Below are 26,994 nucleotides of genomic sequence, written 5' to 3'. Positions count from 1 at the left end.
ACGCCAAGGTTTTAGGGAGAGCGGGTTAAAGCAGATAGAGAGAGAGAGCGAAGGAAAAAGCAAGAGGAACGAGCTTCCCTTGAGAACTGTAGGTGGTGCTTCCTCTGGTTTTTTCGTGGATCTTGCGCAGGAAGGATAATTCCTTAGGGTTGGGAGATTTGTTTCTTCCCAAGAATCAATCAAACACTGGGATTATCACTTGGATCTGCATCTACTGGTTTTCGTTTTCTACAATCAGTCAGATCTATTCATCTGCAAATCCATTACTTGTTTTAGGGCTAGTTATACTCTGCTCCTAGTTAGTTTATTTTACTGAAAGTTCATGACTTGCGGTGCTTCTCTTAGTCTGAGTTTGATCCCTTACACTGCAAATCATCTCTTGTTTCTGAAGTTTGTTTGAAAGGTTTTTGATAAAATTCTCTCTCTTTATGGTTGTTTTTCTCACCAAGCAATGAGATTCCTTCGCTCCTAAGAATCAAGCTATTCCTGGTCTGTGCTTTCTCTGTGATTGTCTGTTCCCAAATTCTAGGTTTCCTAACCATGGGTAAAGGTGGTCAGGATGAGGGCAAGCAGAGCCCTTCTCCTCATGGTTCTCAGCCACCAGTGTTCCTGGCTTGGGCGCGCGACCAGCAGGAGTGTGAGGCCTTCTTCAAGGTTGACAGCTGTATCGGGCTCACCTCCATTGAGGCCCATACTCGCCTTGACAAACATGGCCCCAATGAGCTCGAGCGTCATGCAGGGCCTTCGGTGTGGTCCCTCATCCTTGACCAGTTTAATGATACTCTGGTCCGCATCCTCCTTGTTGCAGCGGTCATCTCCTTTGTCCTGGCATGGTATGATGGTGATGAGGGAGGGGAGACCAGCATCACCGCCTTCGTTGAGCCTCTCGTCATCTTCCTCATTCTCATTGTAAATGCCATCGTTGGGGTGTGGCAGGAGAGCAACGCCGAGAAGGCCCTTGAGGCCCTCAAAGAGATCCAATCTGATCATGCTACTGTAATTAGAGACCATCAAGTGATTTCTAACCTCCCTGCTCGTGAGCTTGTCCCTGGGGATATCGTTGAGTTGAGGGCTGGAGATAAGGTGCCTGCTGACATGCGGGTTTTGCGGCTGGTGTCACCAACAGTGCGTGTTGAGCAGGGGTCTCTCACTGGTGAGAGTGTGGCGGTGAACAAGACCCACCGCAAGGTCGAGCACGAGGACACCGATATTCAGGGAAAGGAGTGCATGGTCTTTGCGGGCACAACTGTTGTCAATGGCCACTGCATCTGCCTTGTGACCCAGACTGGCATGCACACGGAGATAGGAAAGGTCCACTCCCAAATCCACGAAGCTTCACAGAGTGAAACTGACACGCCCCTGAAGAAGAAGCTCAACGAGTTTGGGGAGACACTCACAATGCTGATTGGGATCATTTGCGTTTTGGTTTGGCTTATCAATGTGAAGTACTTCTTCACATTTGAGCTGGTAGATGGCTGGCCAAGGAATTTCAAGTTCTCGTTTGAGAAGTGCACATATTACTTCGAGATTGCGGTGGCTTTGGCAGTGGCAGCGATACCCGAGGGGCTGCCTGCGGTGATCACTACTTGCTTGGCTCTGGGGACGAGGAAGATGGCGCAAAAGAATGCACTGGTGAGGAAGCTGCCGAGTGTGGAGACGCTAGGGTGTACGACTGTTATTTGCTCAGACAAAACTGGGACGCTTACCACGAACCAAATGTCAGTTGCGAAGCTTGTGGCCATGGGGTACAGGTCGGGATCATTGAGGGAGTTTAGGGTGGAGGGGACGACGTATGACCCATGTGATGGGGTGATATATGATTGGCCTAAGGGTCCCATGGATGCCAATTTGCAAATGATTTCGAAAATTGCTGCTGTGTGCAATGATGCTGGTGTTGCTTATGCAGGACATCAATATTGCGCTAATGGCATGCCTACTGAGGCTGCTTTGAAGGTAAGTGAGTTTGGTGTCTTTGTTTCCATTTTAACCATTGCTCATGCTAAGTTCTTAGAGAATTTTAATGTAAAAGGGAAGCATTATTTAGGTTAACTGAAAATGTTAGGTATTGTTTTATTTTAAGTTTTAGAAATACCCAACGAACAAAAATCCTGAGTACTCTAAAATCTCTTGAAAATATGAAATGGCAAGAGTTTGGAGGATAAAGAGGCATAGTACTCATTGACCTGAAAATGATTTGAGTCTTCTTCTGTGGTTATCTTACAAGTACCAATCACTTAAACTTCCAGGTCATTTTTACTTTTATCTGCTGAAGTTTTGAGATGGGAAAGATATTATTGTAAATGCTTGTCTCTCACACATGCTATCTGAACCTTTTGTCATTCCATTGTGTAAGGTGTTAGTTGAGAAAATGGGGCCTCCTGGTGAAGTTCGATATGTGAGAAATAATTCCATTTCAGAGACAACTGAGGTTATTTTAGGTAACTGACACATTAAGTGTTAAATTTAACTTACTTTCCTGTTCTCTTTCCCAATGATGACTATTTTATTGAAAACATTAATGTGCCTTATATGCTGCTTATGTTCTTTCATATAAGAATGCTGCCAACAGTGGAGCGAAACCGAGCACAGGGTTGCAACACTTGAGTTTGATCGCATGAGAAAATCCATGGGAGTCATTGTGAAGTCTGCCTCCGGAAGAAATTCTTTACTAGTGAAGGTACGTGTATGAGCAACTATTACTTTGAAATTTTCATGTTGTCGATCAACAAGTATCTTCATATAATAATTTTGTTAGTCTTAAGCAATTTTAATAGTTTTTCTACAATAAAAAAAGAACTGTTAATAGGCTTTTATTGCTTTATGATTATGAGTGTATTTCATGGCTAGGGGCAGCCAGTACATATATCAGGCTGGAGCTATTCCGTTTTCCTTTGAGTGTTTTGAGTTAAGAGTACGTTAATGTTTGCTTATGGTTTCGTTGCTCCATATTTAGTTTGTTTCTTTGAGACCATAAAGATATGTGTCAAATCTCCATGCATATTGGGGTGGTCATATCTCTGTAACTTTAACTACATAATTCTTCAACCACCTGAATAAGAATATTGAGGTTGGCAAGGGCATGATCCTCATACATTAAATACTCTTTTAGCTTTTTTATTTCATGTTTTAGCATAATTGACTTCTCTAAAAGAAAAAGAAGAGTTTGCTGTCTCCCTCACAGTACTTGTCTATGAGGTACTTGGGCCTTAAAATTCCACTGCTCAGGAAAGATACTTGGTTGAGTACCTTGGGTGAGTCTTAGTGGACACATCCTAATCCCGCCCGAGCCATGGACGGGGGCCTAAAAGAAGCCTAAAAAAATGTGAAAAAATAAAGAATAATTCTAAAAACATCTAAATCAGACAAAAGTAGAAACAAAAAAAATGGCAAGCAGTATAAAAGGTATGTAAAAGATCGAAAGTGAAAAAAATTTGATGTTCTTTGCTGAAAGATTTCATATAATATGAAGAATTGAAGTAACAACGAATGATGTATCTACAGAATTGAAAAATTAAATAGCATATTCATTATAATCAATTTTAAAACTGAATGGAAAACTGAAATTTACCCTACCCCAAATTCTCATGATCGGTAAGAATTGATGCCTCCAATCCTTGTCAATGCTTCCTCATACGTGCAACTCAAAACCCCAAACCAACTTTGGGTTGTGAGTTTGGATCTATGGGATTGCTGCTCTTGAAAAAATCAGATGAGTATTAAATCCAAATTTAGGGTCTCAAATCTTTCGTCTTGTGTGCGTGCGTGTGTGTGTGTGTGTGTGTGTGTGTGTGTGTGTGTGTGTGTGTGTGTGTGTGTGTGTGCATGTGTGTGTTTTTGGGTGAAAAACAAGCCAATGATTGGGGATCGAATTTCATTGAAGATCGACCATCCATTGCAAGAAATCAATTGTTTCAAAATTGGATGAACCTAGGCCGAGATCTTCATTTTCTCAAATTCATTGAATTATATGTTCTTTTCTTAAATCTAATATGCCCAATTGCTAGAATGGGCAAATATCAAGCTATAAACTCAATTAAGTTTGAAATGCAACACACTCCTTAAGGCTCATAACTTTGGAATGAAGAAAAGGGGTGGAAACCCCTCCCGCTTTATTAACTGCAACTTATACAAAACTACATCATAATGCTACAGCTTCATCAATCTGTGGCTCGTCATAATATTATTGAATGATAGTGAATTAATAATAATGTTTTATTTTTTTTGTTATAACATATACTCTTTAATAAATGTTTTATTTTCTAATCATAATATTATAGATGGATGTAAACCTTCCACAATCCGCTCCCTGTCCAATCCCAGAACCAGTCCCGGTCCGAATCCCTGGTAGCTATGATTGAATCTTCTTTGTTATTCTCTCGAAAAAGAAAAACTTGAATCTTTTGTGATTGTGCGTCTGAAAGTTTTTTAGCAACATGGAAACACGAGGATGGCATTGGATGTTAAATGGCTTGACCTTTTGAATTTGTTTTACTTCGTCCAAAACCAAGCTTGGGAAGAGTCTCTAGTACTCTAAGGAGATAAACCCATTGTAGTCTTAGGTGTGCTATTTGCCTGTGTGGATAAGTGCTGCACAAAGTTGGATTATGCACGTTGGCGTTGAAGCACATTTTGAAGATAAGACCCAAACTGTTGGTAAGCAACTCTCATTTTTTCATGAGTTTCTATGCCTTGTAGAAGCGGTAAGGAAAGAAACCATGCTGGTGTTGATCAGGACATGTGATAATTCTATTAGAGAAAGAGTGCTTCTAGTCGTCTTGAATTTGACTGGAATTGAAAGTTGGGCTGAAGCCATTCAGTTCGGGATTAATTTATTGTCATTTGTGTTTTGCTTATCCCCATTTCCTTTTGTTTTCCTTTCCACAAGTGTGAAGATATATGATAGCCCTACTTGGGTTGTGGGCTTTCTTTTGTCATTTATCTTTTGCTTCAGATAAATTTGTCTGTTCTTACTTACTGCCAGTTTTTACCTGCTGCATTCTTGATCATTTAGTTTATATATGGAAATCACTTGCTGGGCACCTCTCGTACCCTGAATCTAGATATCTTCTCGCTTCTAATAAAATGGACTTAAAAAGATGCAAAGGACCTTTTGATCCTCTGTTGTGTAGTGAATGGATCACACTAGTGTAGTTTTTACCTTTGTATCATTCTGAACGATTGATTTCAAGAAGGCACGTGATAGAAATAGAAGGGCTTGAATCAAGTAAGCTGTCTAATCTTGTTCTGTGATAACTACATTGAATTTATTGCGTTCTGTTTCTCTCTCTGGCGTTAATTTGTTACCTGGATATTTGGCAGTCATGTCATTGCACTGCCACTTTTGACTTTTAATAAAATGGTCATTGGAACTGCTGCTGTGTTGCAAATGAAAGTGCAGTTTGGTTGCTTAATTTTGAGAGTTTCATGACTGCATGTTCCTGTATTTCTGCTGAGTGATATGGGTTCCCCTCTGTTGCATATGTCTTCTTCCATCTAACATCCCTTCATATTTGAATTGTCGAATTCCATTAAGTTGGCACATATTTTGCTTTTGACCAAGTTTTGCAGTTCACTGGCAGCTCCATGCAATACTATATATCCATTTTGTTTCTTATTGTAGGTATATGCTCTCTAAATGTCTGAAAATTTTATTTGTGTTTGCATTCTTCTTATTTTTTGTATCTTATCCAATTCTTAATACAGTGTTACTTATCAAAAAAGAAAAAAAATTGTTTATTTGTGGCAGGGTGCGGTAGAAAATCTCTTGGAGAGAAGTTCTTCTATTCAGTTACAAGACGGTTCGATTGTGAGTTTGGATGAGAATTCAAGAACGCTTCTACTGCAAACTCTTCAGAATATGTCATCTACTGCATTAAGATGCCTAGGCTTCGCATATAAGGAGGCTCTTTCTGAATTCTCAGATTATGATGGAGAAGAGCATCCAGCTCATAAGCTCCTGCTTGATCCCTTAAATTATCCGAGCATTGAAAGTGATCTCATATTTGTTGGTTTGGTTGGGCTCAGGGTGAGAATGTGCTGAGCTATGTTCAACTGAATTTTATTTTATGATGATATGTCATCAAATATTTATCTTATCATTTATCTTTATATTATTCATTACTGAGGTATGTAAACTAACTAGTGCTTGAAATCTGGTTGTTGTGGGGTAAATTTGAATTGAATTTCCTCATCTGAACTGAATTTTGCACAATTGCTACTACATATTTTGCTGGTCATTTTGTGGTGAATTTGTATTAATTTATGTTCAATGAATTGGTTGTTCGTGTTCTCATAATTTAAAATCATTGTAGGATCCACCACGGCCAGAAGTCCATAAAGCTATTGAGGATTGCAGAGCAGCTGGTATTCGAGTAATGGTTATCACAGGAGATAATAAGAATACAGCAGAAGCTATCTGCCATGAAATTGGGATTTTTGGATCTCATGAAGACATTGCTGGCAAGAGCTTTACGGGAAGGGAGTTTATGTCTCTTCCTGATGCCAATCGTCTAGAGATTTTGAGACAAACAGGTGGCCTTCTTTTCTCTAGGGCTGAACCAAAGCATAAGCAAGAGATAGTTAGATTGCTAAAAGCGGATGGTGAGGTGGTTGCAATGACTGGTGATGGTGTGAATGATGCCCCTGCTCTGAAGTTAGCTGATATTGGTATTGCCATGGGCATAACGGGTACCGAGGTATGTTCTACTGGTTCTAACATGAATGATTTTTTCCCTTAGTTTAGTGTTGATCTCTTGCTGACACGATCCAATATTCTATTTGATGATAAGATATAAAGACTCTCTAGTAGGAGAATAGTGCTTATCAGTGTTGACAAATTTGCCCGCTCTAGGTGGGTGATGTCCTTGAGTTCCCGCCTACCCCATCGCGGTGATGCATCCCAAGCAGCCCAAACCCAAGGTGCTCACCTTTTGCCAAAGGCGGGTACCTAGCTCGCCCAGGCGGGCTGGTATTTCATTGGTTTCGTCAGATTTTGTTTATGTATTTACTCTAGTTGTCCCTCTCTTTCATCACATCAATGACATCTTTTCTATTTTTAACATGACATAGATAAAATGGAGAACAAAAGAAACCTTCTATGGTTTAGCATGGGAAATATTAGCCAAATCTCTTAACCAGAGATAGGGCTGGGAATTTACTTGATCCGGATCCAAAACCTGAATTTCGGATCCTATTTGGATCCTAGTATGGATCCAAGATTTGGATCCAAAATTTGGTTTTGGATCCAAAATTTAGATCTAAATAGTAATTCAGATTGGATCTGGGTACAGGTCGATCCGATACGGATTGGACCCAATTTTTAAAATAGTATGTAGTTGTATATTTATTAATTTATATATAATATATATAATTTGTAAACTTTATAAGACCTAATCCGGATCCCACATATAGTGTTTGGATCAGGATCCAATCTGGATCCCATGTATAGTTTTCAGATTTGGATGGATCATGATCAGAAAATTCTAGATTTGATCTGGATCTGGATATGGATTCCATGTATACTTTTTGGATCCGGATCCAGATCCAGATCCGGACCTAGGTGGATCAGGACCTGATCTGAAAAATTCTCAACCCTAACTAGAGAGATAAAACAGAAAAAAAGGACTCAAAAGGAATAAAAGCGTCTCCTTGTTTACTACTAGATTGGGTGGAACATACAAAGGCACTGATCTTGGTTCACAATACCAAACCTCTTCATCATGAAACTTATGGAGAATCAATTGTGTATGTGTGTGTATAAGAGAGAGAGAGAGAGAGAGAGGCTCCAAAAGTCGGCCACCCAGGTGGCAGTATGGCCTCACCGTCATACATTGTGACTATTCGGCCTGGTGTGCGTTGATGGCCTTGGTCGGCCAACTAGTCGCCCAGGGCACCACTTGGGCACCGCACCCGTAGCCCTTTTGGCGCGGCCCAATGGGCCTCTTCAAAAGGGCAAAAATATCCTTCAAAATCGTATGTGGAGGGCATTTCGGACCCCCCAAAAAAACGACCCTATTTGCCCAAAATTTTTTTTTTTGGTTAAAAAACAAAATCTTTTAAGGATTGCAACCGAGTTTGTAGTTTTCGATTGCTTGCGGGTTTTTGATTTCTTGGAGAATCGAAAGGCATTCCATTGGAAACTTTTTAGGGACTAAAGAGGTTCCAAAATAGAGCTTTTGGCAACTAAAAGTGTTTAATTCAAGCCTACTTCTATTGGTTTTTTGAAAGGTTAGTAAATTCAATTTTTTTATGTTTACGTTTCGTATTTATTGTGAGTATTGTGTTAAGTTATACTTTTTTCACATTTACGAAGAAACTTCTTCACAAGTGGCTTTTTTTTTTTTTTCTGCTTAATTTGTTAATTTTTTATGATTGTAAGATATTTATGGCTATGTTTTTTTAGAACGGTTAACTATTATTTATGGCTACGTTTGGCGATAATTATGGCTGTGTTTGAAGATATTACTCTTATGTATAATTCAAAATGCAAAATAATATAGTAACACATATATTCGACTATGTTTGGCTTTATTTGGCTAAATTTGTAATATATACATAATATAAAATTCTGAATTCATGAAACCCCTAAGCCCCTTCACCCCCTGCCCCCCTCTTCTTCCTCTTCCTCCTCCTTTTCTGCAGTTCCGGCCCAGGCACCCGTTTCCATTTTCTTGAACATTGAGAGAGAGATAGAGATAGAAGACACATGTATGATATTAAAGAATATTGAGGGGTCAAAAACCTTCAATATTGATGGCAACAAAGGACGAGAGGACAGGTATAAGAGTATTGCTGTGGAGAAATGACATGTCATATTCGGCGAGAGAGAGAGAGAGAGAGAGAGAGCCAAAAATTGCATGTGATAGGTGTCAAATAGAGATCCAAAGTTTTTGTTTTTCTTAGTTTTAAATAGTGTGAGAGAAGCACAAGAGGGGGAAAAGTGGTAAATATTTTCTTTCCTTTCGAATAATAAATTTGAGCCTCTTTTGTCTTCATTGTATTCGGTCTCCCTCTCTCATTTCTGTTGTTTTCGAGAAAAGGGCTCATTGTTATCTCTCGTTGGTAGAGACAGAAGAGAGGGTGGGCAGAGAGAGGAGAGGGAAAAGGCAGAGTGGAGTGTATGTTCTTCCGAGTTCTGTTGCTGTCAGAATAATACAACTATTGAGAATCACAGAAACCGTCCTCTCTTTCAATTTAAGAACGTATGCATGTGCTCTGTACCCACCATTAATATGTTGCTATCTCTAAATGTCTTGATAAACTCAATTACTAGAAAATAATATTTGGGGCGAAACTGTCTTTTTGAGGTGATCAAGGCTCAGTGGCCTTTCCCACTCTAAAAGTAGAACAGAATCTATAGGGCGAAGTTTTATTTTTTCACGGTGACCAAAAGAGGAGGAGAGACAGGGGGAGAGCTTTTACTTAGAGAGAGTTTGTTTGGATAGCCTTTGCAATCTTTTAGAATAGACTGCCAAGAGGGGCTGCCTAGGAATCTAGGCTCCTGTCCCACTGCTTTGGTGGCTGAACCGGAGTTTTTTTACCATTGGTGCTTTCAGAATTCGATTATAGCCATAATATCTCCATTGTTGTTTTCCTCTTCTTATGTGTTCAACTTGACCCGTTGAACAAGGTCAACTGTCGTAAATACAAAATTGCAGTCCCTTTCTATGTATTTTTTGGAACCTTTTTGGTACAAAATTGCAATTCATATTTCTCTGTTAATATTGGATAGCTGCATTAACCTCTTTGGGATGTGTCATATATTTCCTCACATAAACACTTTTCTGTTATGAATATCATCTTCAGGCAGTTTTGTTGTTTGCTACTTGGAACTTTGTCTTCCTGACTTGTATTTCATGTCACCTGTCGTGAGAGTCTCATCTTTAACCCTTCCTAAACTTTGTTTGATGTTTCTTGGAAGCTTAAATGATACACTAAATGATCAGTGTCAGTGTTCTGCAGTATTATTCTTTGTATATTTGCATTTCATTGTTTGGCCCTTATTGCTATGCCTTCCACCTCCAGGTTGCAAAAGAGGCTTCTGACATGGTGTTAGCTGATGACAACTTCAGTACAATAGTTGCTGCCGTTGGTGAAGGCCGCTCAATTTACAACAATATGAAGGCTTTTATTAGGTATATTTCTGATATTCTTTTCATCTTTCTTTCATTAGTCAGATAATTGGACTGAATTTAAGGTTTACAAAAATGTGCGTGGTTCTTATAGGGAGTTTATTATATGCTTGGAGATTATGTAAACTATATAAAAAAGGAATTCTGTATAGTGATAAAGTGATTTGGCAGGCTGAACCAGATAATTTCTTTTCAATCTTTTACAATATTTCATTTAGCCTTTGTCTGGGATTTCCAGCACCAGAACAAGTGATTGTTTTTATTCTGGATTGGTCAGCAGTGGGATTCAAACCTTGGATGCAGTGTTGCAAATATCAACACCTAGTGCCTGTATCCCTCAGGCTAACTTATCCTATTAGTTTTATTGGAAATTATTATTCAGATTTACAAACACGAAAGAGTACAGTTTGTTATTATAATCTTGCATTTCTGGATTTTAGAATGCCAATGAGCGTACTTGTTTATCCGTTGGTTGAAAAAATGGACAATCTAGGGTGGAACAGGACTTTGGTATAGAGGCATCTCTCACCTTATTTGATATATTTACAAACGAAAAGTTGAGTTACTTTTTACTGTTAAGAGGTTCGCATGCTTCTGGCACCATTTCTGAAATGTTGAATAAGTTAAGTTTTGATGCAATCCCCTTGCCAAGGGCATAAAGTTTCACTCGATGTTTGTTCCCTAGGTCCACGACCAAGGGGTTGATTCCGCTCTAGATTCCCAATCTTGGACTAAGGGGAAGGGGATCGCACTCCTCTTTGATTCTTAAATTTTGGAATATCAATCCTTCCTATTAGGGATCGAGGTCTTGAGTGACATGCGATCCAGGTTCCCTAGCATCAGTATACAACAAAGTTGATGTGGGTGCCTAGCTGGGCCAGCCCAAGTGTAAGTTAAGTTGGTTTAGGCCCCCTGGGGTGTTCATAGGGCTGTTCATGGACCCCAAAACCTTTCAAATAATGTTATATGTACATCTGTATGGGTGTAGATGTATACCGAAATGATGTTATATGTACGTGTGTGTGGGTATATATATATATATATATATATATATATATATATATATATATATATATATATATATATATATATATATATATGTTTTTCAGGGCCATTATGTTGTGCTATTTGAAATGTATACATGAATTGAAACTTGAATTTGAAATGCCAAAACTTTATAAGGGTTACTTGCCCCAAATCCATACAAAGTTGCATTTCAATTTTAACTCATCAAATCCCAATATCCCATATGCCCATAATCATTGATCTACTTAACATTAGACACTAGCAACACCAAACACAAAGTAACCACACAAAAAAAAAAAAATTAAAATTAAAAATGGCAACAAAACACAAAATAGAAACTGATAAACTGTTAAGACTCTTAGCATGATGTCCAGATGTGATAAACTCAAAATGACATTTGAGTTTCGTCATCACTCTGAATAGATTTTGATGATGATGCTATGCCATCATCATTGTCGCCATCCCCGTCCTCAACATATTCATCGTCATTCCTTGTCGATTTTAAATCTGCTTTTTCCTTTTCACCCTCCTCTCTCGCTCTCATCAACTTCTTTCCCTTCCATTGAGATTTAGATCTAGTGGTCTGCACAAGGATCAATGCTGTCCTAGAAGCCTCACGAACTTGGTTTCTTGTCAATCCCTCTCCAGGGAACACCTCCTCATCCCCAGCATCAACAAGCCACTTGTCTACCTTATAAATAGCAAGAGCCTCCCTTTCATTATGCTTCTGATAGTGCGGCTTCATCTTTTGATTATACTGAACAAAGGTAAGGTTTCTCTTCTGCTCAAGTTTGTTTCTCTTTTTTCTATGGATCGATTGTGAATGAACAAGTAAAATTTTGAAAAACATAATATAGGTTAGGAATAGGCTAGTAAACTAAGTAACTACTAACTAATAATAACTAGGAACACACGAGTTTATCTAAAAAAGAAAACTAGTAAAACACAAGAGACAATGGTCAAATAATATGACCCTTTCAAATGTTCTGAAGTTGCGCTTGCATCCAGATGAGCTACAAGTCAAATTCAAGATATGCAAAGCCATCTCTACCGAAATGTGGGGTGCTTCCCCCATGGTTTGTCCATCATACAGCTTTACATTGATGAAAATGCAGTACCTAGATGACCATTTCAAATGTGCTGAAGTTGCGCTCGCATCCAGATGAGGTACGAGTCAAATTCAAGATTTGCAAAGCCATCTACCGAAATGTGGAGTGCTTTCCCCATGTTTTGTCCACCATGCAACTATGTTACATTGATGAAAATGCAGTACCAAAGTTTAGTGTATTAGTTAGAGGTAATTACTCAAATCAAAAAATCAAAATGAATAAGTTCTAAACTTAACAGGATAGATCTTGGTCCTTGCCCTTATTACCAAGTCCTTTCCAAGACGCTCCATTGAGAATCTATACTTCCCCAAATCCCTTGACACCTTGTCTTGGACATTGGAATTAGGGTCGAGTTTTATGTTGTAATGGTTGATTGCATCCATGAACTAACTCTTTGTTGTGTATCTCACAATTAGTGTAGAAATGAGCAATGTTAATGTAATACCTTGCTACGTATAGGGGCCTCTCAAGCTGTGAGTTCCATTTCTCTTCTATAATTTTCAAAGAAGGACCATGTTTAGCTTCATTATTACCAATTTCTCTCTTGATTTCATCCTTGGCAAGCTTGATGCTTTATAAATGTGACCCATTGCCAGTTCCTTCTCACTATCCACCGACCACAATATCTTCACCAATGGATAAAAAGCACTTACGAAAAACTGAATGCTATTCCAAAATCGAGAGTCCAAGACAATGCTAATCACTGCTTTCCAATCTGCCCTCTTGGCCCACTTGCTTTTGGTCCAATCTTCTGAAATAAACATTGCCTTAGGCTTTTCTTTGTCTTCCAATAAGGATGTAAAGACAAGGTGGTGGCAAAATCTAGTCACCCTAGGTCGCACCAAGTATTTATCATATGTATACTTCCTCATCATGGCAAAGACATGGTCAATTTAAGTTAAGTTACAAACTTACAGTGACATCACATAACTTCTATGTAGTAAAAAAACAATGCATAATGAAAAACTTTATCTTACTAATTGCCTCTATGCAGTGCGCTGCACAAGGCGACCAAAAAACATGCGGCATCTTTGCTGTCAATATGTTAGCAGTTGTCATATTGGCTGTGGCCAATTCAGTCACTACTTGGACTGCATAATCCTCACCCATGTCCTCTATACACTTGTCCACCAAATCACATATGAATCTCACATTATGTGTCTTGTCAGATATGTCAATGGACCTCAAGAACATGGTCTCCATTGGACAATTCATCATCGAGTTCATAATGCTTTCATTTCTCTTAATAGTTTGAGGTATATCTTTTCTTTGCCCCCTTATTCGAGGCCACTTTTGACTGGGCCCGTCAGCCTACTAGAAGACCCAACCTCGGCTTATACATCCTCTTCTTCCTGAACTCCAAGTATAGCTACACCCCTCCCAAGATTCACATCTTTTCTTCGCCGCCTCTTTCTCTTTTTTTTGACCCCAACATCTGTCTTCTAACCTCAAGTGGTCCTCAAGTACCTGGGGCCACTAATACCAGCCAAATGTTTCTTTAATCTATTAATATTGATGTTATAAGATTTCTTGCAAAGTTTGCCGTCCACTCTATCCTTGTCATTTGGATTTGGACAAGACCTGTATTTCCAACCCGGATCAATTTGCTTAATTGTACCAGTTGAGACATTGTCAATTTGCACGATTCACAGCCCACAGCTCACAATCACCTAATCAATTAACTTCAAAATGTGCAAGATCAAAGTATTTAATTTTGCAACCCAACTTATGTCTAGGTCTATACAAGATCAGAAAATAAATTTTAAGTATTAAATGAAGTAAAGAAAGTACAAAAATTTACCAAACAAACATGGAAACCAATTATAAAATGAAGAAATATTTATTAATTTAAAAAATACAAACAATTGCTAAACTCAAGTATTCATGCAAGTAGAATAACTCAAGCACAAATTACATCCATTTGGTTTTGGATTAGTGATTTTTTCCTAAGATTTGACTTCCCAATCTGAAAAAGACCAAATAATATCAATTTGGTTTAAGATTAATGGCATTTTCCTATGATTGAATTTCTCAATATATAGAAAATTAAAAAAACCCAAATAAAAAAGCTACTATTGAATATAGGAGAATAATCTAAAGCCAAAATTGTAAGCATATCATAAAAATAAAAACCAAAAAAGGAAATAGAAACCAGTCATAACACATTTTAAACATAACATCACAAAATCCTAATTCAAATATTGTTCGACACTAACTTTTCTAAAATCAAATCGATATAGGCCCAAAACGGTGACCTTTGGTTGTCAAAATTCCTCTTTTGCAACCACTCCAAGCTCCAAAAAGTATCAGGTAGAAAATTTTTTGATTTTGTGAATAATAAAAAATATTTAAAATTTTATTGATATTGAGAAAGATATTAAAATCACAAAATTTTGAGAGCTTTTCTCTTTCGAAGGCTCACAAAAAGGGTTTTGGGGGGCTAGAATGTCCCCCAAAACCATTTCCCCCACTTTTTAGGTGGGAAATGACAAAAATGCCGCCCTTGGGCGACGACATTTTCGACCCTAGGCATTGTTTCAATAAATGCTAGGCGGCCGGCCAGGTGGGCGCTCAGACCTTAGGCGCATGGAGGTGAAAAATTGCATATATGTCTTGTTGATTTTGTATTTGTTTTGCATTTATATGTATTTTAACTATCCTTTTTTATGCAGATATGTATGAATGAATGTTGAAACACATTCAAAACTTTAAATCGTTGAAAATTTAGTGAAAAAAGTTAAAAAAAACATAAACAAGCCCATGGTGTATTAACTTCCAACTATCGAATCCAAACTGAGTAAGGGATACTCCATAGTCTATACTGACACATGAACATGATCACAACTAGACAAGATGAAATACAAAAAAGAAGTATAAAATCAATAGCCCAAGTGTCCAATACAAGAGGATGGAATACTAAAATGTAAATTTAACTTTTTGATTCACAGATATATCAAAATCAATAGATTTGGGGGCTTAGATTCTAATTTTGTTTTTCACTTTGGGGGTTTGTAATATCCCCAATAGGCTTTTATGAAAAAATTGTGGGGCAAAAATGACCCAAAGTGCTATTAGGGGGCACTTTATTATAAAAAAAGGGCCCTAGGTGGTAGGCGCCTACCTGGGTTGCCTAGGCGGTCGCTCAGGTATTACTGCCCTAGGAGGCCGCCTAGCTCTAGGTGCCTAGGCGTTGGGTGGAAAGAATGACCCTCAACCAAGTTGCATTGAGGCGCTCGGGCAGCGCTTTACTGGCGCCTTGGGCGCCTTAGAGCACACCTGTCTAGGGTACCTGCCTAGTGCATGACTAGGCATTTTTTTTCCTGGCCAGCCGAATTTTGCAACATTGCCTAGCATTATAGTATGGTACATTGGTGTGGTATAGTAATATATGTTGTGTTGTATTGTGTATATTATATAGTTGTTTATAGTAGATTTTAGTATAGTAGCATATCATAGTTACGAGAAGCGATTTGGTTTCCAAATCGATTTGGGAATCGGAAGTGCAGAATTGCTGCCAGCAGGAAGATTCCTATTTTTGGAATCTATGTTCATACAAGAGGAATCATGGAGGACGAGATTCCTATTTTTAGGAATTGAGATTTGACCAAAACAAAATCGAGATCCTTGCATAGTTAGGATCAAGATTCCTAGCTCTTTTGAATCGAGTTTTCGATTTAGTTGGAATCGATCAATATGGAATCGAGATTCCTTCATCTATGGAATCAAAATTCTGACATCTTTGAGATCGAGAGGGAACTGAGAGGGAAACAATACATGTCTCAATGCCATTCATTAACCGTAATGCCATACGTGCATGTTTACACTATTTGTATTACATTAGTTCTCACATCTTGGAGTCAATACAATGCATATTTAAAGAATTAAATAGAGAACACAAACCACCGCTTTGGTTTCTATTGGTCATTTCGTGCCAAAAAAGATGACTACACCTTGTAGCTTGAGATTAAGTGTATAGCTCGAGTAGTTTGATGCCTTTGAAACTTCTAAACATCACGTCTAAAAAAAAAACAAAAACAAGAAAAAAAAGGAAAAGGAGCACATGGGGGGGGGGGTAGAAATTTGGTTACTGTGGAAACCAGTATCAATAAGTGTAGAATCGAGATTGAACAATTGTGGAATTGAGAATCAATAAATATTAGAAACAAGATTTTATTAGTGTTGGAGTTGAGATTCCTTAAATAAGGAATCTAGATTTCAGACTTAACAGAATTGGGTTTTGTGAAGATTCCTAGTTGGAATTGGCGAATTGGGGTTCCAAATCAAATCGTGACCTTCGGTGAGAGATTTTGGTAACTATGTAGCGTATAGTATAGTACAGTAGGATATAGTGTATTAACATAGTATTGCAATACAATATAACACTATAGTATTGTAGTGCAAGAGCATGGGTTTGAGTCCTAAGAGTGGCCACTTTGTGCATAAAAAGCCAAAGGTTAGGACTGTATCCAGCTCACCCCTCCTAGTACCCCGGGTTATGGCCCTTAGTATTGGATAAAAGTTGTATTACATTAACATAGTATTGTAGTACAATATAATAATATAGTATTGGACATTGATTAAAAAAGCGGCCCACCTAGTGCCTAAACGGTCGCTTAGGTGGGATGGGGGGACTTGGGCGCACGGCCCAGACCTGAGCTGACCAACTAGGTGGGCTGTCTTTGGGCGCCTGCCTAGTACTTGCCTAGGCGGGCGCCTACGATACCTGGGCAGGCGCCTAGGGGACTGCACCCGACTTGGTGAAAAAATACCCATCGGTTGGGGTATTTTTGTTAGTTTTTTTGTTTGGATTATAAAAAATGCATGAATAGGCATACTTTGTACAACATATGTACCTAAAACAGGGTTACTGGACACCATATGCCCCCTTTTAAACCTAGGCTGCTCAGGTACTGTGCGCTGCCTAGGCACTGGGCGGCCTAGACCCTCCAGACTGCCTAGGTGCCGCCCGACGTTTTTTGGAACGCTGGTATTGGATAACAGCTGTAGTATATTATATAGTTATACTATACTACCATGCTAGTGAAATGCTCTTTAGGGGCCTAGATTTTGTCATATGGAGCTCGGTCATATATATTTTATCATTCGTTCCTTATAGAGATCCATAGATTTTAGGGTGTAAGGACCGTGATGCCTACCATAGGGAGCTTTCTGCTTGTCACGATCCCACAATCGCAATCCCGGATCTGATCTGATCCTGTTTATGGTAACGATGCTATAGCCGATTCATATATAAGTTGAATAATAAAATTTGAGTCGAGAAATTCCAGAACTCTTTCTATAGAAAGAGTGATTTTGTAACTCTTGCCTATGTTTGGGATAATCTCCACAAAGGTTAGAAGATCCCCTCTTCTTTTGCTGGAAATATTCCTCAAAATACTGGCCTGTGGATTGAAGATGGTCCCCCACTTAGGATCCGGCCCCTTCTCTTCCTCCCCTCGTGTGGCTTATCTCCATCTAAAATTCCCAACTAAATTTGTCACCTATTCAAACCTTTATAATCCCTAGCTAAACCTCTTCAAAGCTTAGTTTAACTAACTCAAAAACCTCCTAGCTATATGCCTACCCTCCGAGGTTTTCAAACTTGAATTTAAACCCTAATTTTACCTAATAATCCTAGAATCTATCTCATCGTCCTTCTCTCGTACTAGTCTCGCTGGCCCTACTAAATTCCAGCAAACTTGAGCCCCCCTTTGGAAGCCTCAAACCCTATCTTAAACCTTTTCCTAACCAGCTGAACCTTTTCCCCATAACCCTAACCCTAATTTTACTTCATTCCCGTTTTGGAAACCTTCATAAGGCTGAACCCCCTGATTTGGACCTTAATATGGCACAAACCCCTGCTGTCCTAGTCTTTATAGGAACCTAAAACCCTTTAGAACTCCTAAATAATAACTTAATAGAATTCCTGAATAGAATTCCTAAATCAACTTTTGACACCACCGCTTGTGTTACACTCATATAGGAGTTGAGCCCCTGACGCTACATCAATTAAGCTTACCGAGTGATTTCAAACTCATCTGTCTTCCAATGGAGTTGGATTGGTTAAACAGTTTTGTATGGCAACTTGGTTTTGTAATGGCGCATGTTGAGTTCACTCATGGTCCTCCCTTTGCTTGTTGGATCACGTTCTATGGAAATACAAGGAGTAAAACTGGAACCATCATGGAGAACTATTTTCTTGGTCAGTACATTGTATGTTGGCACTGTTGTTTATTATTGCAACTAATAGTTTATGCTATGTATTATTCGTATTCTCTATATCATGGTTTGGATGTTTCAGATTTTTAAATGCGTTCAAAATACAAAAATCCTTAATTAAGGAATGTCATGTGTGCTTGCATGAATTCGAGCAGGAGCTTTCCAATAGGCATTTCAGATCATTGCCCTTTGTAACTTCTGTAATTGAATTTTTTGAGAAAGATATATTGTGTCCTTGGGTCATTCACTTTAGGGTAGATCATGATATATAAATGAGGATCTGTGTTTAGGAACAGTTCAAAATGGGATTGAAGTTTGGAAGAATCTGAACCATCTATTCATGAAATTTTCTCCTCTCTATAATATAAATTTGGTATATTGGATTGATTTAACAACTTTGGAAGCTCCATGTAATGGTTGGTGGGGCCTCATGCTTCATTGCAGATCTATTCATGATATTTGGTACTTGAAATAATACAAATTGTGTATGTTTCTACTGATTTTGTGCTGTGTAAGGAATGATGGTACTCATGTTTCATGGCAGATACATGATCTCTTCAAACATTGGTGAAGTTGCTTCTATTTTTCTAACAGCAGCAATAGGTATTCCTGAAGGGCTCATACCTGTTCAGCTTCTGTGGGTCAATCTGGTCACTGATGGTCCCCCCGCAACTGCTTTGGGTTTCAATCCACCTGATAAAGATATAATGAAGAAACTGCCTCGAAGGAATGATGACTCTTTGATCAGTGCATGGATTTTATTTCGGTACCTGGTGAGTTGAGATTTTTTTTTTTATGTTTCCAGTATTCGTGATTTGCGGTATTCTATGTAGTTGATTTTTCTTATGATTTTTATCCATATGAATGCATATTATTGGAGGTTCAAGGTATCTGAATGGTTGCATGTTAGCATGGAATGTTTCATTAAATGGCAAGCAATTAGCATCAGATACCAATGTGTGCATGAGATACATGCTACACGGATGGGTTCAAATAGGATACTAACAACTTCCCGAGCTGACTAGGGAACATAGTTCCTCGCTTAAAGTCCATCTAGAATGTTTTACCTAATTTTGATGGAGTTTGAGGAGAGGAAAGATGCTCCCTAACTGTCTAGAATGTGTGCTCGTGGACTCCACATCTCACATTGAGGCGACACCTGTGCCACCTTTTTCTGCCTCGCCAGCTGGCCACACTTTGGTATTAAACTTTCTCCCTCATCACACGTTACACCTTCCCTCTCCTCATTGCTCCCCAAACTTAGGTCACCCCCTCGCATCCCTCCTTTATCCAATGGTCCCCCTTTTTTTCCACTGTCATCTCCGTCTTTCACCCCTTTGACTTTTGGTTGCATCACATCGCACCGTCCATACCCAAATCTCTCGCTTTGCAAACCATGTGGCCCCCATCTGCCATCCCACCTAACCCCCATGTTCCAACCCTTGCTCCTCCTTCCACTTCCCAAGAGGAACCCTACTTCACCTTGGCCCGTACTTTGGTTCCACCTTCCCCTTTACCTCGTCTCTCCCCATTCCCCCCTCCCTCTTCAGCGATAGACCCTTCCGTGTTGGACCTCGTGTTGCTATCGGAGGATCCCCTGGCCTCTTGCGCTCGCCAGCCGACCCCTAGTGTACTTGATCAGCCACCGGCTGATCCCTCAACCTCAAATGACTATCTCTTGTCCCCCAGTGATCTAGATTGGAATACAGACAATCAACCTTTGGACAACCCTTGTCCCGTGTTAGAAGAGTACCCGCCCTCCCCCAACTCCACTGTCAAAAGGTCGAAAGCCTACTCGCACAACACACATTCCTTACCCTTGCCGACCCCCTCATCCTTTGATTGCTCACCCCAGTGCTTCTCAGCACCCTCTGTGCTTTTGTACCAATGGGTCTCAGCAAATGTCATCATCATCCCGACACCCTTCTCGCCACCAGCTTGCCCCCACCCTTTCCCCAACCCCATGTCTCCTTCCCCATATCCCCCCCAACCCTCAGGCTCTCCCCTCCAAACCCTAGCCCGTTATCGCCCTCTTCGTACTCCCCTGTCCCAGTCCCAACCCATTTTACCTTCACCGAGCAAGCTCTATCCTTAGCTTCTACCCCATTAACATCAGATACAACATCCTTCAATAAGGGCTCCCTAATCTCATATAATGTAGGAGGATTATGTTTTGGATTGAATTGCCTAATCGCCAGGACCATACATGCAAAACTATCAAGGGTTATAGTATTAAAAGGAATGCCGGCCATGTAAAACCACATTGCAATGTATTGATTTTCAATTGTGGTTTGTTTGTTTTCCTCTTCTCGGACCTCTCCTAAACCAGAACTTCAGGGTCGGGGGTGCAAAATCTTTTCATTGGCCCCTTAAAGAGAGGTGTTTTTTTTTACCAATACTACCACCAATATTTATAACCCTCTCTCTTGACCTTGGAGTACCCCTTTGCCTCATACTAACTTCTAACATATGCTCATCAATTTAATCTTCATCAAATAATTAAATTTCATTAATTAATTCTTTTTGTTTCATTATTTTCTTTTCTTTTTGCTTTTTCAATCTATCCATGTATTCTCGAATCTCCTTTTTGGATATCTTCGGTAGCTTGTGGGCATGCTCTTACATTCTTAGTAATTCTGTCTGTGTGTTCTTTTTGTCAAAAAATATCCCCCATATAAGTATTTTCGACAAAGAGTACAAATAACACAATGTCGGTCTTTCGGTTTTTTTAGTTTTCCATATTTTTAACCCGGATCACTGTTACTACAAGATTGTGAAGAAGACATTGCCCCCAAAAAAGTATTAGTGTACTAGGAAATAAAAATTTACAGATTACTTGAAAAAAATATTGATTTCTTCTAGGCCCTTGAAATCCTTAATTTGTTGTCAGAACTTTGCTAAAACTTCCTCAAATTAGCACCCAAAATAAACCAATCAACAGCCAACAATCATCCAAGGTTTTCGAAAAAAACATTTCGCCATTTTTATTTTTTGATCGTTTTGATGTCCTAAAGGCCATGGATGTGGCTGATTTTGGTGGTTTGGGGGGTTTAATACCCCCCAAAACCCTTTTCCCCCCTTTTTGGGGGTTTAAAAGACAAAAATACCCCCTTTCAAGGGTTTTTTTTTCATTTCGCACGCGGGGCGTGTACGTGGCCGTGTGGCCGGCGCATATGTGGGAGCATCCCACCAAAGCGCATATGCACTATTTTGCCATGTGGTTGCCAGCTCATCCCGCATGATGCAGTTGCATACGTGGCCATGCGGCCGCATTTTAAAACATTGGTCTTTACTGCTCCTCCCCCCTCGACCCACCACCCACCCCACCCGGTTGGTATTCCTTCATTGTGCGTAGTGCCTTTAACCACCCTCTCCTAGTCGACTCTGGCTTCTTTGAGGATCTTCTCCAAACCCAAGGGGATGCTAACCAGGTTCTCCGAGTAATGGGATTCAAGTATGATGGACCTTTGGACGTCTTTGAAGCCTCCATCAGATCAGAGGCCCTACCACAGCTCCAGAAGCCCTCCAAAGGTACTCGTGAACGATCTAGACTTGCTTGGGGCTTAAATTATGAAAAGGAAAAACTTCCATCCCCAACTTGCTCTCGGATGCCTCAGGCCCCTCAGGCAAGCGCCAATCTAAGCGCAACATCAAGCGCACTACGCCAAACCCCCCCCCCCCCCCCCCCCCCACCACATGTTTATCCTCACCTTATAGATCTGTGTTTGGGACATCATTGGAAGAGAAGTGCTTTCAGAGATCTCTGTAGAAAGTTCTCCGCCTCCATTTTGGCTTTGCAAATCCTCCCCTCCCACCTTGGTCGCAGTTCGTCTTCTTTGGGGACGTCGACCTTGCCAATGGGAGGCCCTCGGGGCCTCAGGTGGAATTGGGTGATATGGGACCCCATGGTCCATTTCCTTTCTTCCTTTTGGGTCGGAGCATTCTCTATTACCCTGTTCCTGACTAGGAACTCCGATGGTCTTCGATGGAAATGGACCACTGTTTATGGCCCAAATGCATAGGAGGGGACTTCAGCACCACTAGATGGTCCTTCGAACGTAATTCTGACTCCACCATCTCCTCCAGCATGGTCCAATTCTCGAAATTCATCACCTCCACCAGCCTCATTGACACACCCCTCCAAGGTACCGAATTCACATGGTCAAACCATGCTGCCCAACCCTCCCTTTATAAACTCCATAGATTCCTTATCTCTATCGAATAGGACTCCTTCCCTGGCACTCATGCCATTGCTCTACCTAAACCCACCTCTGACCATTGACCTATTCTCCTTGACACTAAAACAGTTCTAAGGGTCCTCCTCCCTTCCGGTTGGAAATGGCTTGGCTGGAAGAACCCCACTTCCCCTCCCTCTTTCAAGGCTGGTGGGCCTCTTTTGCCCCCATAGTGCACGGACGGGCAGTTTTCAAAATGCAACGAAAACTCCAGTTACTCAAACATGCCCTCAAACAATGGAGCTGCCAATTCTGTGGTAATTTTTGTGCTTTCAAGGAGGCTTTGCTCAACTCCATCCAACTGTGGGACTCAACCGAAGAATCCAGGTCCCTTTCCCACTTGGATCTTCAAGCCCGTACTCAAGTTAAAATGGACTACCACCTCCTCTTGAATAAGAAGGAGATCTATTGGGCCTAAAGTTTCAGAATCAAATGGCTAGAACAGGGGGATCTCAACACTGCCTTTTTTCACAGAATTGCTAATTGTAGAAGACGGGAAAACTCAATCTCCCATATCAAGGTTGGCAAACCAACTTTATTAAAAGAAAAACTCCATTATTGACCAACGCCTCCTCATTGAACAAGCCGTGGTAGAATACGTCTCCCACCTCTTCTCTTCACCTTCTGGGCCCAGACTTTTGATGCATGATCTCTCTTTCCTCACTCTCCCAGCTGACAGAGCAGATTGGCTAGAGCATCCATTTGAGGAGGACGAAATTTACAAGGCCATTACCAACCTTGGTCAAGATAGGGCACCCTGGCCCTGACGGTTTCCCGGTTTCCATCTTCAAATCCTTCTGGAAGACTCTTAAACCTGATATTCTTCACTTCTTCACTGAATTCCACTCTCGGGGGGTAGTTAACAGGTCCAGCAATGCTAATTTTCTTGCCTTGATTCAAGAAAAAAGGCGCTGAGGAACTTAAAGACTTTAGACCCATTTGTCTCATCAACGGCTCGTATAAGATCCTATCCAAAGACTTGGCCTCTCGGCTTAAAGAAGTTCTTGGTTGGGTTATCTCCCCTAGCCAAGGTGCTTTCGTTAAGGATAAGAAAAATCTCGATGGAGCCCTCATTTTGCCCACGAGTGCATTCACTCCCGCTCCCTTTCCAAAATTCTTGGACTAGTTGTCAAATGGGATTGGGAAAAGGCCTATAGCCATGTTCGTTGGGATATCCTTGATGAGACCCAAACAAGGATGGGTTGCGGACCTTGTTGGAGATGTTGGATGAGGGGTTGCATCTCTAATCCCTTATTTTCTGTGATTATCAATGGATCTTCAATGGATTTCTTCCCTGCCTCTCGGGGTCTTTGCCAAGGCGACCCCTTCTCACCCTTCCTCTTTGCCATTGTGGATGAGGTTTTTAGCAGGGCCACCTTGCGCTTCTACTTGAGCAGTCTCCTTCTTGGCTTCCAATGTTTTTCCTGTGGCCCCATTATTTCCCGCCTGCAGTATGCAGACGGTTTGCGATGCAACTCAGGAGCAAGTCGACTACCTCCTTTTTTTGAAATGTTTTGAGTATGTTACAGGTTTCGAAGTCAATATGGCAAAGACCAAGATGATGGGGGTCTGTATAGAGCCCCTTTTAGTCCATTCCTTGGCTGGGAGATGGGGCTGTACTATTGATACCTTCCCATCCACTTAGTTGCCCAGAGTCGACCTTTGGAGTCACTTAGTTGACAAATTTGACAGGAGGCTTGCAGGCTGGAAGGGGAGATTTCTCTCCCAAGAGGGAAGAAAAACCCCAATCAGGGCAACCCTCTTGAATACCCCAATTTATCAGATGTCTTTGTTCCACATGCCTGTCTCGGTCGCCGCTCGCCTGGAACAAATTATGTGCAATTTTCTATGGTGGTCCGGGACGGATGGCCTTACATACCAATCTTATTGCTTGGAATAGAGTGCTTCCCCATTGCACAAGGTGGACTTGGTATCCAAAGATTTAAACCTAACAACCTTGCTCTTTTGGGTAAATGGTGGTGGAGATATGCTACCCAATCGGATCATCCTTCGCACCACATCATTTGTCACAAATATTGTAACAGTAGCTAAGTTTGGATCCCTCCTTTTAGGACCACAGGTAGTATTTTTGGTATTTGGGGATCCATTCTACAGAGTATGGACCTTTTTATTGCTAACATCTGCTTCCATCCTCGGGTGGCAGATAATGTACAGTTCTGGAATGACCTTTGGCTTGGTTCCTCCCCTCTGCATGACCTTTCTGCCCTCCTTTCTTGCCTGGCCAGGGACCTCCAGGCTACTGTAGCTGATTATTTTTCCCTTGGCGATCCTGTGAGGTTGTGGAATCCCGTTTTCCGAAGAGCCTTCTTGGACTAGGAACTTGAGGAGTTCACCGCCCTGACTGAGCTCCTTGATCGAGTTTCTCACAGGTGAAGATAAGCTTTTATGGGCCTCCTCTCCTATAGGTTCCTTCACCATGGCCTCAATGTACTGGAAGATCTTCACCTGCCCCCCCCTTTTTTCCCCCTGAACCCCGACCTCCATTGCTGCCAAAGCTCGATTTTCACTCATTCCTCCCAAAATTCAGTTCTCTTGGATCGCCTTCTCCCAAAGGTTCTTACCATCGATGACATCCAAAGGAGAGAGACCTTCCCTTGCCTAATAGATGTGTCATGTGCACTGCAGCCAAGAACACTGACAATCACTTCTTTATCCACTGTCAATTTGCTGCCTCCCTTTGGAGACAGTTGTTACGCCTTTTCCATTGGACTTGGGTCTCTTTGGAATCAATCTCCCTCCTCTTTCGGATTTCCCTCTATCCCCCATGGCCCAAATCCGGCCGCTCTCTTTGGAGCCTCAATTGTTGCCACCATTTGGACCATCTGGATAGAGCGAAACAATAGGACTTTCAGGGGGGAAAGTAGATCGTCTCAACAATGTTTTGACAAAATCCTTGAACATGTCATCTTTTGGACTGCTCACCACAAGACTTTTCAACTGCCATCTTTCCAACAGCAATTCAATCATGAACAAAAACTATGTTCTTTATGAGCAAAGGCCTTCCATATACATTTCTGACATGCACACGAGGTACATAAAGCATATAAAGCTGAGGTTTCCTTGCTTTGAACACTACATTGTGTGTTAGTACTTTATTCATGTGCATGAACTGAGGTTACCTTGTTTTGATCAATAAATGGTGTGTGATAGTGGATGTCTTTCTGGTGATATTGAGTTGTTTTTAGTTCTTTGGGCCATTGGAGTGATCTATTGGAGCTTCCTTCTCTTTTATGTTTGTGCAGGTGATTGGGCTTTATGTGGGTTTGGCAACAGTGGGCGTCTTCATCATATGGTACACAAGCGAGTCCTTCCTTGGCATTGACCTCACAGGTGATGGCCACACCCTGGTGACCTACTCCCAGCTCTCCAACTGGGGCCAATGCTCCACATGGGAGGGCTTTGCAGTCTCTCCTTTCACAGCAGGCTCACGCGTTTTCTCATTCGACTCCAACCCTTGTGACTACTTCCAAGGAGGCAAAGTCAAGGCCATGACTCTCTCTCTTTCGGTCCTTGTTGCGATAGAGATGTTCAACTCGTTCAATGCACTCTCAGAGGACGGCAGCCTATTAACCATGCCCCCTTGGGTTAACCCCTGGCTCCTTATGGCCATGTCAGTCTCCTTTGGCCTTCATTTCCTAATTCTTTATGTGCCCTTCTTGGCTGAGGTCTTTGGAATTGTGCCTCTTAGCTTGAATGAGTGGCTTCTTGTTTTAGCAGTCGCCTTACCTGTTATACTTATTGATGAGGTTCTCAAGTTTGTGGGGAGGTGCATGAGTGAGAGAGACATTGCCGCGAGAAGGCCACACGACAAACTGAAGGTTGCTTGACTGTCACAACTCTGAATTCTCAATACATTTTTGGGATTTCTTCCTCAGAGATTACGAGACAAAAGTGTCGTCTTCTAATCTGCATCTCTAGTTTTGGACTAACTATTAACAGGTCTTCTAAGGGCATCATCATTTTTTTACCTGTGCGCCGAAGGGAATATTACCAAAAACAATAGTTAATTGATTTAATAGTTTATTGAGGATCCTCCCCACCAGAAGGCGGGAAGGAAATGGCAAACACTTCACAAATTGTTATTATTCTTTCGGCCATGCCGTTTCTACTTCCCCTTTGAAACTTGGGGCATGGAAAATTGGAGATTTGGAGGTGAGGCTTGGGTTGTGGAAGGGAGTTCCCACTATATCTATGGTGTTTGGCATGAATAGAGAAACCCTTTTTAACTTCTCAATAAAATTAGATTAACATGGA

At 40.8% G+C, this 26,994-nt stretch overlaps 1 protein-coding gene across 1 annotated transcript; it reads left to right on the top strand.

Moving 5' to 3' along the window:
• On the top strand, positions 1–26,994 carry LOC18440473 (calcium-transporting ATPase 4, endoplasmic reticulum-type). The gene is made up of 8 exons (XM_006850614.4): positions 1–1,953; positions 2,354–2,438; positions 2,556–2,677; positions 5,747–6,025; positions 6,312–6,695; positions 10,024–10,133; positions 19,029–19,257; positions 25,983–26,994. The coding sequence occupies exons 1-8, from the start codon at positions 541–543 to the stop codon at positions 26,565–26,567; spliced, it is 3,207 nt and encodes a 1,068-aa protein (XP_006850677.1). The 5' UTR covers positions 1–540; the 3' UTR covers positions 26,568–26,994.

This window comes from Amborella trichopoda, chromosome 8 (assembly GCF_054954075.1).
Source record: "Amborella trichopoda isolate Santa Cruz 75 chromosome 8, AtrichopodaSantaCruz75HAP2 v2.0, whole genome shotgun sequence".
Taxonomy (NCBI): domain Eukaryota; kingdom Viridiplantae; phylum Streptophyta; class Magnoliopsida; order Amborellales; family Amborellaceae; genus Amborella; species Amborella trichopoda.
This window is presented reverse-complemented; position numbering and strand designations above follow the sequence as displayed.

Bases quoted from the DNA above. Each gene is read 5' to 3' on its own strand.
- LOC18440473 (XM_006850614.4), top strand. From the start codon at position 541: ATGGGTAAAGGTGGTCAGGATGAGGGCAAGCAGAGCCCTTCTCCTCAT. The intron at 6,026-6,311 runs GTGAGAATGTGC...AAATCATTGTAG, and splicing joins TTGGTTTGGTTGGGCTCAGG to GATCCACCACGGCCAGAAGT. The intron at 10,134-19,028 runs GTATATTTCTGA...GTTTCATGGCAG, and splicing joins AATATGAAGGCTTTTATTAG to ATACATGATCTCTTCAAACA.